This window comes from Branchiostoma lanceolatum, chromosome 17 (assembly GCF_035083965.1).
Source record: "Branchiostoma lanceolatum isolate klBraLanc5 chromosome 17, klBraLanc5.hap2, whole genome shotgun sequence".
NCBI classification, from domain to species: domain Eukaryota; kingdom Metazoa; phylum Chordata; class Leptocardii; order Amphioxiformes; family Branchiostomatidae; genus Branchiostoma; species Branchiostoma lanceolatum.
The window spans coordinates 17,918,638-17,938,281 of NC_089738.1; the positions used below are offsets into that span (position 1 = coordinate 17,918,638).

Below are 19,644 nucleotides of genomic sequence, written 5' to 3' on the forward strand. Positions count from 1 at the left end.
TACTCAGGATAGTTAACAATGTGATATCAGCTAGTGCAATTTGTAAGTATTTTGAGTAGAGTATACGTACGTGTATGTCTAATAACATTTTTTTGGACAAGATTGCGCTGAAAAGTTGATGAACTACAGTCATATCCCTCAAAAACCTGTCGGGTTAGTCATTTAACGACATGCGTCAAGCTGCCAACGCCTACCTTTTGTTCGTTACTAATCAACAAGTAATGACGTAGGCACAACAAAAGTAATTATGTGAGCCCGGTTAGCTCAGTCGGTAGAGCATCAGACTTTTAAGCAACATGTGGCTATCTGAGGGTCAGGGGTTCAAGTCCCCTATCGGGCGAGACTATTTTTTTCCTGTTTACTTTTACAGCATTTGATGACTCAGTTGAAACGTCTTTTGACAACATTTAGGGTACTGGGTACTTGACTTCGGTTGGGGAGGTAAAAGGCGGTGTAAGCTTCGAAGGAGAGCGTTGGGCCCCGCCTTCCAATACTGTGCCCTCACTGACAGACACAACTAACTGGATAACAACCCACTGGCCCTACGGACTAAAATATACCATGGCACTAGACTAAGTGTACATTTGCCTTTCTTTTACTGCAAATTGTATCTGTTATTGATATCTTAATACGTATTACGTCAACCAAAACGCACAAATGTTGTATACATTAGTACTGTAAATATCACATGCTGTACCCAGAAAAAATGTTTCGTTGCATAATTCTAGTGCCCATCCTGCATTACCAGCAACACGCGTTAGGTGGCGCATGTTCCACTGAATTTCTGGCTGACCCAAGGGAGAAGTATAGCACTCAGGATATGCTCTTCTATGTATGTATATATATGCTCTTTTAACTGTGGAACCAAACTTCTAAAGGCTTTGTGCAAGAACAATACAATACAAAGTATTGGAAGTTAACTGTATATCATACTCCTTTATTGAATAACAATCTGGGCAACTTGGCCCAAATACATTAGTCAATTCTTACATTAATAAAATGTCATGCTGGCTTCAACATATATTTTAGTAGATAACATAAATGTAAATGCTTTCTTTCCAGTTCACATTGCAAATGATATGATCTTTTTATCATGTTTAAAAGCTCTGATATATGTCAACATATAAAATTATTTGCTATTTTTCTTAGACTATATATAGTCTAATATATATATTGTCATTTGAGACAAAAAAAGGATATTGTTTGGTACCTTGCAATGTAAACACACATAAGTAAGTTTGTATAAATAGATTCCAACACCATTATCATATTTACAGGATATAAAAGCCTATGGTTGGTCATGCGGTGCAAGCAACATCAACAAGTTAAACAATTAATCATATTGCAATCAGCGTAAGCATAAAATAGTTTAAATAATGATTTCTGGAAATGCTAAGCTTAAACACTTGCTCTTTGCTACATTGTGGTAAGTGCTATATTTTCCAAGATAAGACAGAAAATACTGGTAGTTGTTGTTTTCAAAAGTTCCTTTAAGTTAATAGGTTTCACTGAGGTTGGGAACACACAAAGGAATGACAGGAAAAACTAAAGATTTGATTTTTAGTCATGATTCCTTTGTCACAATTTCGCCATGGAAAAATGTCATGGAAAAACACATTTTTCCCCCCACTTTTGAATTGAAATTGGGGTCTCTATCCGTGAATAGTTTCATCAGGTTGGTAAGTCACTGGATAACAAAGTTCGCTTTACACATCTAAGTATTTATACCAAGCAGACATTTTGGTGACCATCTGTCACCTTCCTCAGGGCTATACTGACTGACTTTACTTCGAACTGCAGCTAGGTGTCGCTGCTGCAATGTGAAGAATGCGGTCCCAAACGTGACCGATCAGGAAGTATTCCCATTCAGTATTGCCCCAAGGAAGGTAACAGACGGTCACCGAAACATCAACAAGGCATAAACATTTGTTTGTGTGCAGAGTTCTAGCCAGCATAAGTCATTCCATCGTTTGACGGAATTTTGTTGCATACAATGGCAAAACTTTTAGACCATTTCGTCAAACTTGACGGACAAAAATCCATGAGTAAAGATGTAAAAATGTCTAAATTTGAATAATTTGATTTGTTTGTACAAGGTGACAAAAAAGGAAGACTCTTTGTAGGATCTTTCTGTCAATGGGAATTAGGATCATGATGGAAAAAAATTCAAGCTTGCTAGAACCCTGGTTGTGTACACATAAAAACTTTGTTAACCAGAATTGGGGTTAATCCAAAGAGCATTCTTAGAATTAACGCTAATTAACAAAGACCATGGGTGACGCGGACGTCGATGTGGCACGACTTGCACGCTGCCTGCTGATTGGTCGCTGCTGGGACTTGCTGAGCCGGTTGAGTCTACTGCTGAGGTGCGGCGGGGGGGACAGCTTGTCTAGCCGCGTGCACTTGGGGAACTTCAGAACGTTCTGGATCTTGTCAAATAACGTCCTGTAGCGGGTGGTATAAAAAGGAATTAGGGTGAATACTCTGTTCCTAGAAGCAAGAAGCATTGGTATCAAGATCACACAGTACTCACACTGTACCTACCTACTTGTAGCCCACCAGGGATGTCTCCAGCGTTATATTTTTTGTCCCCTCATTGTTTGGGAGCCAATGATGTTACTTCTCGTTGTTAAATCTGTCATTTTGAGACAGATGGTGAGAAATATTTGTCTGTTCCAACAGGCAAATTTCCGTCCATTTACAAAGGGACAGGTCCTGGAGACAGCCTGATGCGTACTGAAGATAGAGTGCAAACCTACTCTAGGACAGCATAGCTCCACCACCCACCTACACCACACAGTTGGATAGGTTGCTATAAAAGCACCCTCTAGTGAATTAATGCTAAACTGGAAGAATACCATGTACATGATATGCTGATGGGACCCTTAGGCCACACATTGTAGTAGTTGGACAACAACAAAGTGACTTACTCTACGTGGGTTTTACTTTGCACCAGGTACAGCTCCTCCAGGTCCTCCTCCTTCTCTGGGAACTCTGTGGTTAAAAACTGAAAAGTACAGACAACAAAATTAGTAAGTTGTGGGATAGCCAATGTCATAAAATCACAATGAACAGTAGACCACAGCTTAATGTCCCGTACAAGGGACTGCAATCCTTTCCAGTAGCTTGCATGTTGGATAAGCGACAACAGCCGGGATTCAAACTTCTGATGTTCAGGTTGAGTGGCAGGGCCACCAACTACTAGACAACATGAGACACAGTGACTACCATGGATGCAGATAAACTCTCTCTATCTCTCTCTATCCAGTTTTACGTCTTTTGTTCCCCATCATCTGGGGGTTAGACGTGCTTACACATGGATGGGGGAGCCCCAGAACTCTTCATCAAGTGCAAGTCTTTTTTGTAGCAAGAGTTTTTACGGCTGGATGCCCTTCCTAACGCCAACCCAAACCCTATTGCTGGGCTTAGGATATGGGAAATACGTGGGACACGTCTGGGTGCATGTCCGGACATGTCTGGGTATCCCACTGGGGATTGAACCTGGGTCTTATTGGTTCATAGCCGGATGCTCTGCCACTGTGCCACACAGACGAACAAACGAACAAACAAACAAAACAACAGCATGTGAGCATCACCTTCAGCCTAGTTCCCACGTTGAGTTTGATGCTCTTGCTCTGCGCGGTGAAAGTTAGGTAGATACGGTCCTGCGACATCACGCGGACGGACATGTGCCGGTTCAGCGTGAAGCAGATCGGCTGGAACGGCGGCGCGTGAACGTGCGTAACCTGATCCTTCCAGTGCCACGCCCGCCGCTTCTCCCCGTACACGTCAAACAGCGAACCTTCCATCGGAGTCAGGTGCATCCTGGGGAAGAATTAGGATTGTTAGTACTTGTAATTATGAGATGTTCTATGCTATGTTATGTTACGCTTCCATGTTTTTCTGTTATCATGTGTGAATTTGATACTACTCCCCAACCAAGGTTAGAGGGCTTTGGGTTGGAAGTAGCCTGGAATCCATCCTGTTCTTTCTAAACTGATATTTCAAAATCTATAGTCGACTGGTACAGATGACTTGAAAAAACTTTGCTGACCAACTCCCAATCACAGACTCAAGACTAACTCTCAACCATGGTCTGGAGAGGGTCGGGAGGCATTGGTCAGTTTAAGGGGGCATCCCCTAGTTTATTTTGGGTGTGCACCATTAAGATGGCTAGACATTGTAGAAACTGTATTGTACCTGATGGTCCCAGTCTGGAAGTAGGAGGTAGCGAACCCAGAGGCATCAAACACAGCCAGCTGTGCCGCCTTGTCTGCAGCATCCTGGAACAGACAAGGGGATGCGCCAAAAATAATTACTCAAGCAACTGGATAAGATTTTGAAGCAGTCAGACGTTTCAGACAGTATCCACTGTCCCTCGTCAGTGACTAACGATAGGACTTAGAACACCAGGTTTTATACCAAAATTCTGAATAGATATGTTAATGAGGTTAAGACAATTTAGGATGTCTTGAAGAAGTCTTTAAAAGAAGATTAATTCAAGAAAAAGTTTTATGCCAATGGTTCAATTAGCTACTGTTGTTTTAGTACAGTAAAACAGTAACTAAATGTTGTTTGTCCGGGGGTGGGGGGTGGTGGGTAGTGCATTTTCCCAGGTGCCTGAAAGTTCAACGCGTAGACCCCCTTTCCTATTGAGGGAAGGGACAAGGGGATGATTCCAAACTCAGATACCAATAGATACAACACTTTGCAAATTGACGAGTGGAATTATTCAGAACATTATCACATAGAATAATTGCATGCCACACCAATTGCAAAACATCATTTTGTTGTGGCTCAATCTACAATTTAGGGCTCATGGCAACTTGCTTAGTGACAATTTGCTTTCGATTGCTGTCCAAGCATAATAATGTCCCTTTTTACATTCAATGACATTAGATGAACTATTATGCATAAGACCAAGTCTGTGTGACAAAGATAAGAAAGTCTTACACACCTCCTGTATGATGTATGTGTATTGTTTCTTCTCCACTGAACTGATGGTGACGGCCAGACTACCTGATGGGTAACTTTGTAAGAGTTAAGGGCAGACCTTAGTTTCTGTAAATGCTATATCTGTGCTACTAATTGCCACAATGGAAAATTGATTGAGTACAGAAAAAATGTTGTAAAAGTATCAAAAGTGAAAAAGCCAGAGAGCCTTACAGGTAGCTTTGCAAGCATTAAGGGCAGATTCTATTTTGTTCCCTTTAGCTATGTCTTATCTGTTGTAATGCATATATTAGATGGTTGACTAAGGGAAAAACAGTGTAAAACCTTGTCATCAAAAGTAAACATAAAGAAAACACTAGAAAGGATACTAGACGTTCCCGGTGCCGTCTGGGAAGAGCATGAAGAACACAGTCCCGTCATCGTAGTATCTCACGATCAGACCAAGCTCATTTTTCTGTAAGGAAACAGCAATTATCAGTCTCCGTTAAGCTGATTCTTGTACAGAAACAATGTCAGCAAAATTAATCTCAAAGAAACAGGGTAATGATACTGTAAGTTACAGTAGTTGAGTTTTAGAATAGTTTCAAAATAAATACTTTTTAATTTGCCAATTTTTGTACATATATATTTTTACTATAAGAGTATTGTGTGACAGCTAAAAGCAAACTATAGTTAATATTTTTCTTACAGAAACAAATCTGTATTTGCCAATTTTGAAGTATAGACCTGGCATATAATGCCATGTAGTATCTAAGAACATGCTTTTGGTGACTTAGATGATTTACTTTATTCTTAGTAGTACAAACATGTATTACACTTTCAGCTATTGAAAAAGCATGGCACCTCGTCTTAAGCATTATGCGTGGAGTTTGACAGAAGAAAATGAAAGAAGTTTTGGATAATGTACCTTGTGAGCCAGCATGTTGTCGATTGGTCCAGGACAGAAGATCTCCTCCAGAGGCGGGAGTTCCTCCATGGGGGAGGAGGGGCGGATGGTCCAGCCCTCGTCCATGCACTTCTGCGACGACAGCTGGTAGTTTATCGTCTTCATCTGACGCGCAACTGGGGGACGGGGAAGACAAGCCAAGAGTCAGGAAAGGAAAGGACAGTGATCTCGAAACAGTTTAGCTCAAATGAACTCAATGAACAGATGAGCTTATATTCCACTGGTCGTGACAGGAAGACAAATGCTATATACAGTATTTACAGGTTCATTGTACCGGGGAAATTCCCCTAGCTCTTTTCGACAAGCACAATGAACAGTGGACCACGGCTTAACGTCTCGTCCTAAGGACTGCGACCCTTTCCGGTAGCGTGGATGTCGGGTGAGCGACACAGCCGGGATCGGACCCGGGGCTTCTAGTTCCAGAGGCAAGATCGCAAACTACTGGACTACGCACGCTACTGTTTTGATATCATGCAGGAAAATGTATTTCACATAACTAAGGATGGATCTGGTACTATATCCCCAAGTGGTTCCATCTGTTTTATCTCTGAATGACTCACTTATTTAGTCATATGTACTTCTAAATGTCTGCTTAAAAGGTAACACAAGTTTCATAAAAAAGGCAGGTTTGGGTGCATATGTTGGAGTCTTTTTTTCAGGTTAACCCAGAGGCTTTATTTGTCTGTTGTTCTTCAAATTTGGCCAACTTAATTGTGCAGACTGTGCTTTTTAAATTTTCTTCCATGCTACTCAATTCTGAAATGCTATTAGGCTGCATGTTTGTATACTTACAGGCAAAGAAGTTTGCCTGATTCATCCCAGCCAGGTTCTTCTGTCTCTCTGCCTCTCTCTCCTTCATCCTGGGAGAAGAGATCACAATCATGCAACTTTAAAATCAATTCCAACATCTCAAAATATAATCTCAAAATTTCACTGGATTAGGAGCAAAGCATTGAGAAATCTAAGGGGGTCTCTGGAAAGCGTTTTAGACATTAGTCAAGCTCCCTTATAAAAGGAACCAACTAAACAATGTGATTTGATTAAACTGAAGAAACTAAAAACAAAATCCTACCGTAGCGCTGCTCTCTCCTTGGCCGCTCTCCTTGCTTGTTTACTGCCGAACGGCGCGTGAGGCTTGATGTCGATTTTTGCGGGGACGGTGTCCTCGGACTTAGACTTTTCCTCGTACATGAAGAGCAGAAACTGGTGGTAGTCTTCACAGCAGTACAACTGGGAGGGGGAAGAAAAACATGTTAACTAATCATGAACAAAAAGTAAAGATTCAAACTTCGCAACCTCTTGGTCCAGAGGTAGGTTAGCTACCTAAACTGGTTTGAGATATTGTTTTTTTTTGAAAGGTGGAAACAAAGGAACAATGTTGATAAACTTAACCGTCAAACCTGAAGCAGCCAACCACCAGTCCTACAGTAATAGACCATAGTAAAACAGTCCTGTCTAACATACAGGTACTAATTTACAAATCCTCTTGTTTGTCTGAAGCATTGTTACCACCTCCAGTTACTAACAATTTTTCTTCAGTCGTTGTTGAGACCAACTATGACATTGTCACAGACTGTATTCAAAAGAATGAGATCCACCTTCCTTTAATCAAGTTGTACCAAGAAAAAACAAACCTTGATCAGGTTTTGAACACTGTGAACAATCCAAGTAAACCTACCAACACACCAGTCAACAGATGCTGGTAAAAATATAACCTCTTTGGTGGGGGTAAAACTCTGCACCCCACTGGAGCTATTTTTGAATGGAATGCTGAGTGTGATCAAGTACTGCATCAGTGCTCAAGCCTCTCAAACTAAGACTTTGGAGAGCACTTTGTAGTTGGGTAAGTAGGGCTTAGGTATGACAAGTTGTTGCATGTAATATAAGAAGGCTCTACAGTTATAATGCCTGTGAAGCTGGTGTGGTAGAGTATGCTGCTTCAGACCAAAACAAGTCTGTTGATAATAGAACGTTTTCCCTGTATCTTGCAAATTTTAAACCGCTGCTTTGTTTTAGCATGATCTTGTCTTTTCCTAAAGCTTAAAGCTTGGTGTAAAAAGTTGTCCAAAACCTTAAAACTTTGCGTAAAAAGTTGTACAAAACCTTAAATCTTTGACACCAAAATTTCAGGGTGTGCAGCATTCTTTAGGGCAAATGAACATTGCACAGCACAAAATGCTTTATCCATGTACTGTAACTTTAAACACAGTCTGACACAACATAGCTAAGTCAAAGGTATCTGGAAGTCCGTAGCAATACTCAAATGCAATAAACACATACCTGTGAGGAATCGCCCGTCTCTAGTTGTTCCTTAGAGGGGATAGGTTTGATCTTCTTGTGGCAGTATTCACACACCCCCTGGAACAGCCCCCCCTCACCAGTACCCCCCTCATCGTCACTGGTACTCGTCTTCAGCTCCTGCAGTTGCTAAGGGAAACGACAGGAGGGGGGGTGTAAGAGGTGGGGAGCATGCATTATTGCACCGGGGGAAGGACCACGATAGATAGAACATGTACAAGGTTTGCACATGACATATAAGAGGTGGGGATCATGCATTGTTGGGCCGGGGTAGGGATGATGATAAACAGAGCATGACATATTGTACATGTTAAGGTTTTGGGGGGAATTGAGCATACATTATTGGGAAGGGGCCACATTAACAGAAGGAGCAATTTTGTTTATAGGGTTTGTCAGGTGTGAATTGGAAAAAACACAGCAAACGTCAGTGATAAGCAAAATAATAATTCATCTTCAGAACCTGATTTCATATCAGTGATGACTCTGTAGCTCTCTGATCAATTTGCGAACAAAATAAAATTCTCCTGTGATCCGTTGCAAATGAACAGAATTTCAAGTTGAGAGATCTCCTTTGAATGTGCCATCATTGTTTTAACTCGATACCTTATCATCATACAAAAACTGCATATTTTGTATGTCCAATTCTCCAAACGGAGCTCGACACTTCGTATACTAACATTTAAGAGAGTAAAGGGTAAATCAAATCAAACTTAACAAGAAAATCCGAAAACATTTGAACTGACAAAAGAAACTGATTTCGCATTGTGGAAATGTTGCAATTTTGCATACAATCCCGAAGCGAGAGAACGTTACCTCGAAGTTGATATCGGGTTTCTTCGTTTCCCGTTGGTACTCCAGGATGGCGGGCGGGCCGATGCTGGGAAGCATGGCCTCCTGGGATACCATGTCGCTCTGCATGGGGTAGCCAAACTCATTCTCATCCTGGAACAGAGATGGGCACAGAAATTAGTCATCTTTATTTAGATCAGAACTCAACAACTTGACAATGGAATCAGGGTGCTAAACAATTTCTTCTGTATCTGCATGAATCTGAATCTGTATAGTTGGTATAACTGTCCTTCGGCATAACACACCAGCTTCGCAGGCATGCAGCGTGGCAGCAGCTGGTTAAAGTACTCTGAACATGCTGTCACACCTAGCCTTTGCACATCTACCTGTTAAGCATTGTTTAAAGCTATCTAATGAGGATGCTCCTAAGGTACTTGGTGGCAACAAGTTCCACTCTATGATAATTCAGGGGAAAAACAAATTCTGACCACCTTCATCCTGGGTATCTGCTAACTTTTCAAATTGGTACTAATGTTAGACATCACTATATATACTTTCTATTGTGTACTAGGAAAATATTCACAGACCTACATGTATCAAACTGACGAAACTATTACTCCCACAGTAATCTAGGCCACTGGTTAACACCTTAAGTGACTTAACTACAACAAAAGATGTTAGCCGGCCCCTCTAACTGTGTTTACTGTAAACAATAACCAAGCCAAGCTACTCTATAGAATTATGTAATTAATCTTCCACGCTAGTTAAACAGCCCTAAATGGCCCTTACAACTTTACAGTATCAAGTCATGTTAGACTGAGGTTTCTAGTCAAACTGGATACAGCAACTGATCAGGGATGGAAAGGTAACCACGCTCACAGGGCAAGGGTCAAGGATTCAAAGACTTTTTTTCATTTAAACTTTAAATCCTGTGGTTGTCAATGATCAGCTTCATGCTAAAATCTAAACTTTAATTTGGAATTTTAAGGTCTCAAAGAAACTTTTCACATACTGGGAATTAGTACTAATAGTAATAGTCTAATACTACAACAGTCACTGTCTAGAAAGTTGTAGTTTTCTTTTTCAATGAGGCTGAAGCAATTATGTTGGGTATAAACAAATCCTATTGTGATGGCTGAATGGCTTCAGAAAAACAATCCTTTTAACAACAAATAACAGTTGTAGTGGTTTGAAATTCATGTATGCTGTCACCATAGTGAGATGCAATGTTGTTTCTTTTTGTAGTTCTTTATGGAGTTCTAACTCTGATAGACATTAAAAAAATCTCAGAACCTAAAGTGTCACTTAGTGTGCTAAGTATGTTAGACATGTGTTCGAATATGTTGGGGTTTTATTTTTTCTCTGTTTTATTTGTTTGACAGAAAACAATGCAGTTAATCATATTAATGTGTGTTCCGGAAGGTCCCAGAACTCACCTCTGAGCTTGAGCTGAGATCCAGCATGGGGATCTCGTGATCCAGCTCCTGGGATTTCAGCTCGGGGATGGATCCCGGGGCGGACTTCTCGGCGAGTTCATCCTCCTCCGACTCAGATATACTGCTGGTCCTGGACCGGTGGCTGGACTGGCTCAGGGAAGACGTGCGACGCTTCTTACCCTGACGCTTCTTCAGTTTAGGTGGACCTGAAGTTATAGTTATTTTGCAAAATTGATTCACAGCACAGTTTAAAAATTTTCTCTATTTCAAACTTAATGTATTTGGCATTTAGGTGAACTTGAAGTTACAATGGTTTGAAAAATTGATTTTCGCATTTCAAATATTGAAAATTTCGAGCTCTGATCTTTGAAAAGGCCACACACAAGGCAAAACTAGTTGATATAGGCTCGAATAAAGTTCTAAATGGGAATATGCGGTTACAGCGTCTTTTCTGAAGATATGACATGAGTGTGTACGGTTGGCTGGAGGTTGTCCACTACTATTGGCCAAGTTTGGCAAATTACCTTAACTTCAAAGATGGATCAAGAAACAAAAATTTGTGTTGATCACTTCCAGATGACTTACCTGGGGGCTCCATTTCACGTTTCTTTTCTTCTATTTCACTCAACAAAGTTGCACCTAAGAAAACAGAGGTGAAGCACATGTGTTCAAAGTCAGGTTCTTTAAACAGTTGCTTAAGTTTCTATAGAGAAACGGTATTCATAAAGACACTGAAGTATTTTGTATTCTACTTTAAGCCTTAGTGTAATCGTGGTATCTAACATGAAGTTCCTTTTTTTTGTACTTCTTAATTATTTTAACTAATTCATTATCTCTGTATTTTGCCTATGGTCACCAAAACATTGATTGAACAAATCTCTTGGTATGTATAATTCTTTTTTTATTGATAATTCAGTGATTTGCAAACCTAAATACCTGATGAAACTATTCACAGGTCTGTATTTTGCATATTGCATGTGTACTAGGTGGTACCTAATATACTTCTAGAATTCTTACTTTGAATCTCGGACGGTTCCTTGCTGGCCCGTCCGACTGACCGCATGTCCTCCAGCCAGCTCCACTCGGTCTGGGTGGCCTCGGTGACCACCTGGACATCTGATCGGTCCACAGCGGACTGGTGGACAAGCGACTTCTGGGGTTTGGCCGCAACACTAAGGACAGAAAAGGCAAAATCATTAACATCACAAGGGACAGATTATGTATCAGGTGTAGCAATGACAACACAAGGTAACAGAAGACTACATTGACAGGTGGACCAGCGACTTCTGGGGTTTGGCTGTGACACTAAGGATATACAAAGGTATAAATGTTAACATTGCAGTAATATTAGGACAAGCAATTCATAACATTAGAAAAGAGTAGTGAATGCTTTAAATGCGAGGGAATGTCAAATCATATATCAAAAAATTGATATATTTTTTGGTAAAACCTATTGCCCACTCAAATGTTTGATTACATTTTACATTTAGAAATCTCATGCAAGTCTTGAGTTTGAAGCAGAATTCATACAATTTTAACTTTTCACAGTGACGCTCTATATACATTATAATAACAGCATTCAGAGACTAGAATTTGCATATGAAGCAAACTTTCCCTTTCAACTTCTTTAAGAAAACTAAAGTTCCTTGGGCTAAACTCACCTTTGTGAACTACTAGCTGCATCTTGAGAAAGGTCGGACTCTCTTCTGAAGGAGAGAATTCTGGGAGCAGAAGCTGAAGCAACACACAAAAAAAAAAACTGTATCAGACAAAAATAAAGCAAACATTTTGACTGCAAAAACAACCAATAAAAGCTTAAGCTACAATCCTTTTACAATGTTAATCTATTAGTCTTATATTATTATTACTGAGGAAATTTTCTTCAGTGTCCTTACCAGACTGCTTGTAGTTGCAGTAAAAAAAAAACTAAAAAAAAACAACACTTTGATTGCAAAACAATCAATAAAAGTTTCTGCTGCAAACTGATTTTTACAATGTTTATCTAACTCTAAGACTATACCAAGTAAATTTTCTTCAGTGTCCTTACCAGATTTGCTTGTCGTTGCTGTTTTCTCTGAGATCTCTGTACCGATGACTGTAGACTCTTCCTTCTCTATAGACTTGTTCTCTACATCGCTAGCAACTTGACTAGAACTGCCTACACCGATTGGAGGCAGCGGCTTGGGGCTTTCCTTCCCGCCCTGTAAACTCTTTGCACTTGGAGTCTGTCTCCCATTCACATGTATTGGGGTAAGAACTGGTGTGCGTCTGCTTGCACGCGATGACCGTTCCTCGCTCTCTCTTCGGAGTTGTCTCTCGAGCTCCTGAACGTTTTCTACGGTAAGCTGAGAGTGAGCACGCTCTTCGGTGGGAGCGTCGAATTCGCCATCGGCGTCTTCGCCGTCAGAGATGCCCAGCTCCTGGGTAGTGGTGTCTTCGTAAGTGTCGCTCATGACTCTGGGTAGTGGAGTAGCTGAGGACAAATTAAAACTGGTGTTACACGCTGTTTTCTACACATAATGTACATGTAGCTGGGGAACTTTGTCCTTTTAATTCTTGCCTGCCCCTCCAAAATATCCATCAGAAATATCTGAAAAAATTGACTGCAATACTAAGTAGCTTAGATAATAGATTAGGTATCATAGTTTGCTGGAGGAAATAGCATGTCTTATATTTTTGATTGTGAGTTGTTTTTGTTTTTCCCCCCATCACTCCACCCTCATGCTATCAGACAGGTGCTGGATTCGTGTTCCTTTTATTCTTCTTCTCCTACATGTTGTGAAATAGCCCGCACTGCATTATTTATGTTCTGTGGGTAGATACAAAATGCTGTACATGCTCTCATGAGATTTATTCTCCAATACTGCATTGTGCCTCTCAGGGAAATAGATTATAAATTGTTTGCCATGGATGGGGTAATTATTAAGTGGGGAATTTCACATGAATACCATTAGGGGTTGAGTAGTTGGTTGCAGCTAAAATCTGGACAAATCCAATGATATGAGTGAACTCCTGTGGTTTAGTACAGTAACGTTAACTGTAATATAACCCACTGGTAATATTTACACAAAATACAGAACACAACGATATTTACAGGTAAACAGAACATGAGATACACGGCATATGCCCCTCTTTTTGACAAGTAACCGAACACTGCATCTTTGCAGCACCGTTTTAGCTGATTTTTCCTCTTAAGAAGCTTTTCTGGTTTTCTTTTGGGACTTTTCAAACTGGAAATGTCAGATTAGTTCCGCTCTAGATATGGTAAATTGCTGCCCAAAAAACACTGGCATTTTTATCACAAACGTCAACCCTGCCTAATGCGATTGAAACACTAAAGGATCCTTGCTAGACTCCTAGGTAACATTGTAGTTTTGGCAGTTTTAAGAACGATTTTTACAGTGTAGTGCTGCCAAACGACCTATCTCACCTCTAAGATCAGAATGAATGAATGAGTTTTTGATGACCCTTAACTATCCAAACAAAGAGTCGCTACGTCGAATTCGGCGACAAAAAGAGGCTTCATTTCACAACCAAACGACCAGAATTGATCATGATACGTTCCTCTAACACTTACTGGGCATTATGAGGCTGTACGGTCCAAAATCACTGCAGAAAACGTCTATGATCACAGCCAAGTCTCGACGCCTTCTGTTGGAGTACACAGCCCCCCTCCCTCTCAGAAAATAAACACACGAAAAGCAGCTCCCAAAACCAAGGTAAAAACATTCATCAAACCGATCAAACCACTGACGACGTGATCATGTCGTCTCACCACAGACTGATAGCCACATTACACGCACCTTTTGTATTCTATCGTGTAGAAATCCGGAGAAATATCGATCTAAGTCCATCCTCAGCCATCGCCCGGCCACACAGTCACGCACGACGCCATTGTTTGACGTTGCTGGGAAATAAAGGTCATGTGATAAAACGGAGCCACGTGATTGGTCAGAAGTAGGAGCGGGCGTGTCATAAATCTTCTGGGAAGGTGTGGAGGGGTTTTTGCGAATATTTGTATTCTTCTTATAGTCGTGCATGTAAAATATACGTTATGGTGAGAACTTTGAAGCAAATCTTGGTTCAAATACATTTCTTTGTAGTCCAACTAGACGCAAACATAGAGAGAGTTTATCTTTGTGAATTTCTCACCTGTTTGCGCTAGAACGATGTTCTGATAGACTCCTTATGCAGCCTCCGTCGGCAAACTTTTTAAGAAAGACACGAAAACATTTGGAAGAAGAAATGTGGACAAAGATTTTACTTAGTAACGTGTGCTGTATTTTGGTGCGTGTAAACTTCCAATATTTCACATTCATTCCTTGACAAACATAATCAGCATTTTGGCATGTTGTGGTCACAAACAACGCAGCCACATGCCGAAATAGCTCAACTATGAAATGTCTATTCTTAACTGTAAGTGTGTGTTCATCATACTCTATATAGATCGATATCTATTTATGATTCAATTGTCTCAGTGGAAATCGACAAGACTGTATGTGGGATTCTTAAGTCTCCGTGTACTTTTCGTCATGTGGTATGTACACCTGTTTGCTTTTCTTATCTCCTGTGCAGTGAGTACTAGGTGCGGTAAACAATGGGCACCACTGCCGAGAGTTCCGGGTCTTTCTCGCCGGGTAACAGTGACGTCATCTCCAAGCAGATGTGTGGGAGCGGATCGTTTTTGTCACATTGTTGCTCGTTTTGCTGGTCACTTCAGTGATAATCAAATTCTCTCGGTCCTTTAAGAATTCTATACGACAGCTATAGGGAGAAAGTTTGCCAGGGAAGTTTGGCCACCATGGGGTTTCATTTGCAGGCGGAATTGTTAACCTCTGACCCCGTGAACTGACTCTACTGGCCAATTATCCCATTTCCCCCAAAAATTTTACGATCCATTTGCCCGTAGGAAGGCGCATGCGCATTACATGTTCTGGTTACCTGTTCAACGAATATATGTTCCTGTGGCGGCAGGTGCCACCCACGTGGTACGACCCCGGCACTGTTGTGAAGGGGGTCGGAAGTGACCGGAAACATCCGGTTCGTCTGAACTTTTGAGAAAGTTTGGGTGACTTCAGAGTACCTGGCCACCTGTCGGGGTGTCTTCCGGTGAAGGAAGCGAGCGGACGGAAGGCGTTACGGGAAAACAATCAGCAGTTTGCGCCTCGTTTCTTTCTTTTCTGAACTCGCAAATTTCTAACCACCTGCTCATGTGTGTAAATAACCTGATGACACACCGATAACTATTAATTGTCTGTTTGGTCCCAATACAGCCGAACACCTGTCGTAACCGATCGGAAGTAAACTTCCTTGTAACAAAAAGGACATTTCTTTATTTGTGAAATGCATATTTGTTGCATCTACTCATATATATGTGTGCAAATAGATGACCAACCGCAACCTACAGAACGTCTGGTCCCGATTCCTGTATTTGTACTCGTATTGAAGCCGAGCACCTTCCAGAACCGATCGGAAGTAAACTTCCATGTCACAAACTACAAAAGGAGCGCATTTCTTTAGTTCTGAATACAGACATATTTGTGGCACCTGTTCACCTGTGTGTAAGTAGATGATGCATCACAAACAACAATATCGCGTCTGGTCCGAATTCCTTATCATTTCACGTGTTTGTCTTGGCATGTATGTGCTCATGACTAGTTGCAATTGTTTCTTTCGCCTTCCATCTTCAATTTATAAATCTAACACGAGCACCCTTCAAAACCCCAGACTTCTTTGCGACGGAGGGAGGAACACAGTAAATGATAGAGAAACTTCCTTCAATATTTCGTTTTCCCCTTAAGACTAAATAAGCAAATAAACAAAGGACGTGTTTTTGTGACATCTGCCACAACATACAATTGTATACATCAAAAGTATCCAAAACAATTACAAGACGAGTAGTAAAGTTTGTTTGTGTTTTTACAGTAATACAAACATCCTACAACAACTTTGACCTTTGAACAGTAACATTTTTGCCTCACCTCTACAAGGAGTCAAGGACGCTTCCTTTTCAACCTCCTCCAAGTAGAGCAACGATGCATTTCAAAGTTCATACAATGCAAAGTATAGATGCTTGTAGTTTTTACTTCACTACAGCCACAACAACCGAGATGGCAATGAAAACTGTAAAATTACCCTCCAAGCAGAGGAATGGGTTCGGCTGGTTTTTGACGTGTTTTTAGGCGTTTTTGTCGGGCTTTCTAATTTGTCTCGTTTTCTTTATGTCGCCATCACCCCACACATGTGTGGCTTGGAGAGTACTGTAAAATGACATATTCCTGATTAGGTCCAATTTAAAGCACATAAGGTATACTAGGTGTGCTGTCATACTTTGAAATCAAGGCAAAAATACCTGAAAGCGGCTCCTTTGATCCTGAGCTGTACCTGTACGCTTTCTTACTTCTTACACAAGGAGCAGTCTTCAGAACCGTGTAAACTTCCTCAGAACGGAAGTAGAACACGGGGTATGATGGAGACGTCTTCTCACTTCCCTTCACTTCTCCTCACAAAGAACCCGCCAAAAACTTGAGTGATTCACCGAGTGCTGATCTTAGACAGTTTCGAGGCCGTATATCTGGAAGGGTCCTTCCATCGCAATAATGATAAGCCCCCCTCGATTGTATATCAAAGACTAATGCTAGCTCTTACTGTTCTGGCAATTAGGATGTTAAGTTCTATTCTATGCTTCTATTTTGTACTATGTTTGCTGTCACCATACATTGTACCATGTACAATTGTCTTGTAATAATCGTGATAAAGTTGTTCTATTTAATGTCCTTTACAGGATTATATTGAGATTGACTGCGGCACGGTTTCTGGAATGAATTATGAAATTGGATTTTGAGGCGTGGTCATGGACTGATGTAAGACCCAAAATATGTCAGGCAACGACCGCTGATAGTTGAGAATGAATGACTGAATGACACCCAACAATCGTACATACATTGTACATACCAATACCACAAGGCTAATTTGAGGCTACAGTTAGAACAACAACATATTATCGATAACACTATAATATTACTACATTATCGTCACGTGTAGATTTTGGGATGGAGTACAAAGAAATTAAGCTTTGTCGGCGGATATAGGAGTTGGACATGACAATACAAATACATACATGCTTCATACATGACAACAGTACATTGAAAATATCGGCCTGCGTACCACATATGGTGAATTAAGTACGTCCTAGTGGTAATCGTCTATATCAGCGCTCCTCTCTCTTAACTGACAGTCATGGTCATGTGCTCCGGGTATTTTTGAAGAATGGATCAAGCCAATACCTCAGGGTAGTCTTGAGTCGGGGAGATATGTCCTTGTTCATTCTGCCTGGCGCCGACTAGCTGGCGCGCGTCTCAAATTCTTAGTTCAACCATGCAACAAACTATATAAAACCATTCTATTGGGAACCACAAAACTTCAAAAGCGCTACATTGTTTTGAAACACTCTAGTCTAGTAGTTTCTGAGCTCCAACACTGACAGAGTGTGTTCTACTTCAAGTTTTTACAGTCCCCAAATATTTGGAAAGACGAACGTTGTTTTCCCTTTCTGTGGCTCCCCTTGCCTGGACAGGCGGCCATGAAAGATTGGCTAGTCAAAGCATTAGTGCTCAATAATCCAAGCTAACATTACAGCAACCTTGCACAAATCCAAACCTTACGACCAGCCTTGAGCTACATAGATAACATGCGTCAACAATGTGTGACTTTTACTCACGCAGACGTCTGTGCTGAGTGAAAAGATCACGATGTTAACAAACTTTCCGTGAGGTGTTTTTTTCTAATGTTTAGTTTTTTTAGTTCTATTTAAGATCAGATAGTAGGATCTCTATTTTTGTAGCCCCAAAATATCACCCATAGAATGAACACTCATCTGTGTTTGTGTGATACATGTTGAAAGTTCTAACTTGATCCATCACCAAAAGGTAACTCATCAAGTTTTCGTCCGTCCAGATCTACACCGGCCGTCATCAGTTGTATACAGCCGAAAATTTGTGCCACAGACGGGTTTTTCATTGTATGACTGTGCCCGATGGGTTACAAAAATTGCAGTCTCATGAGTCGTCAGCGTTAATCATGGTTCGTTCAGGCTGTTTCATGTCACACGAACCAGGAAACAGGCGGACTTTTCCCCCCGAGAATATCAGAGCCCTCCCGTGGACTTCCTCCGCCCTTTCCTGCTTTTTAAATAGCTGGTACTATCAGTGAAGGTGCAAGGTGGATTCGCTACCGTTCGGTTTTATACTAAACAAGAGTTCTACGACCTCATACCTTCGCGAAATGATTTTGACCTTTATGACTGACGTATTAGGAGTGTTTTTCATCAATCAAAAATCATACCAGTTGATCCTCCTCACCCAAATAACATAAGTTGTCCAAACCTCCTTGTTATGATTATGAGCTTAACAAAGAAGGTTATGCTAACATTTTTCATCAATAATGCAAATAAGCTCCTTATTAGCATAATTTGATTCAATGGTGTTCACATTCACACAACTTCTAAATGCAACAAGTATGAAATTGCCGTTATTTACTAGTATGGAATGATAGTAGTTTCTCATGAATTATGCAAATTAGGCCTACATTTGCATAATTTCTATCTATTGACATTCCTCTCTTCCTCAGTTACAAATGTCACATATTTGAATAGTCATATCATGGAACACAGCAGGTTTTTAAAATTGCCTCATTAATTATAATCTGATTTGCATAATTACCATCCAATCATACAAAGCATCACATAAGCTATCTACATACCAAAAATCATGACCATCCATCAAGCCCATCTCGAGTTATATTATTTTCTCATTAATTATGTAAATGAGGTTCTCATTTGCATAGCTGATATCTATTAATATTTCTCTCTTCCTCAGTTACATATGTCACATGTTTGCGAGTCCTATCATGGAAATTGATGAATGTATAAACTTTCCTCATTAATTATGCAAATTAGTTACTGATTTGCATAATAAGTATCCAATCATGTACATCATCGCTCAAGCTATGTACATGCAAAAAATCATGACCTTCCATCAAGCCCTTCTTGAGTTATTCCCTTTCAAAGTCTGAAGCAAAACCTACCCCTGCAGTTCCAAAAAAGTTGCTAGGGGGCCCAAACCTATACCACTTACTCTCTGCCCAACGAGCTATCTACCACTCAAAAATCAGTTCCATAGCATGTCCACAACACGAGATATCATAACAGGAAGTTCCGCTGCA

At 40.6% G+C, this 19,644-nt stretch overlaps 1 protein-coding gene and 1 non-coding gene across 4 annotated transcripts; one reads left to right on the forward strand and one right to left on the reverse strand.

Moving 5' to 3' along the window:
* The first annotated feature begins 253 nt into the window (after positions 1-253).
* Trnak-uuu (transfer RNA lysine (anticodon UUU)) lies at positions 254-340 on the forward strand. Its single transcript is given in 2 exon segments — positions 254-290; positions 305-340. It is a non-coding gene; the product is annotated as a tRNA-Lys (tRNA).
* Positions 341-916: 576 nt separating this feature from the next.
* On the reverse strand, positions 917-14,332 carry LOC136422873 (glutamate-rich protein 6-like). 3 transcript variants are annotated; one of them, XM_066410781.1, is made up of 17 exons: positions 14,226-14,332; positions 12,470-12,895; positions 12,087-12,156; positions 11,440-11,594; positions 11,008-11,061; positions 10,423-10,628; positions 9,011-9,139; positions 8,180-8,326; positions 6,972-7,129; positions 6,692-6,759; positions 5,861-6,015; positions 5,322-5,407; positions 4,958-5,030; positions 4,201-4,283; positions 3,597-3,825; positions 2,931-3,007; positions 917-2,445 (listed from the first exon to the last, which is right to left on the reverse strand). In XM_066410781.1, exons 2-17 carry the CDS (start codon positions 12,873-12,875, stop codon positions 2,256-2,258), a joined length of 2,286 nt encoding a protein of 761 aa, XP_066266878.1. In that variant the 5' UTR covers positions 12,876-12,895; positions 14,226-14,332; the 3' UTR covers positions 917-2,255. The 3 variants fall into 3 exon arrangements, with proteins under 3 accessions (XP_066266878.1, XP_066266879.1, XP_066266877.1); XM_066410782.1 differs by having other exon boundaries at positions 8,180-8,317; positions 12,084-12,156; XM_066410780.1 differs by having other exon boundaries at positions 12,084-12,156.
* Between the last annotated feature and the right edge of the window lie 5,312 nt (positions 14,333-19,644).

Excerpts from the sequence above, each read along its gene's own strand:
- LOC136422873 (XM_066410780.1), bottom strand. The coding sequence starts at position 12,875 with ATGAGCGACACTTACGAAGACACCACTACCCAGGAGCTGGGCATCTCT. Across the intron at positions 11,595-12,083 it reads GCAGCTAGTAGTTCACAAAG|TGTTGCGGCCAAACCCCAGA; the intron begins GTGAGTTTAGCC and ends TTCTGTCCTTAG. Across the intron at positions 2,446-2,930 it reads CAAAGTAAAACCCACGTAGA|GACGTTATTTGACAAGATCC; the intron begins GTAAGTCACTTT and ends CACCCGCTACAG.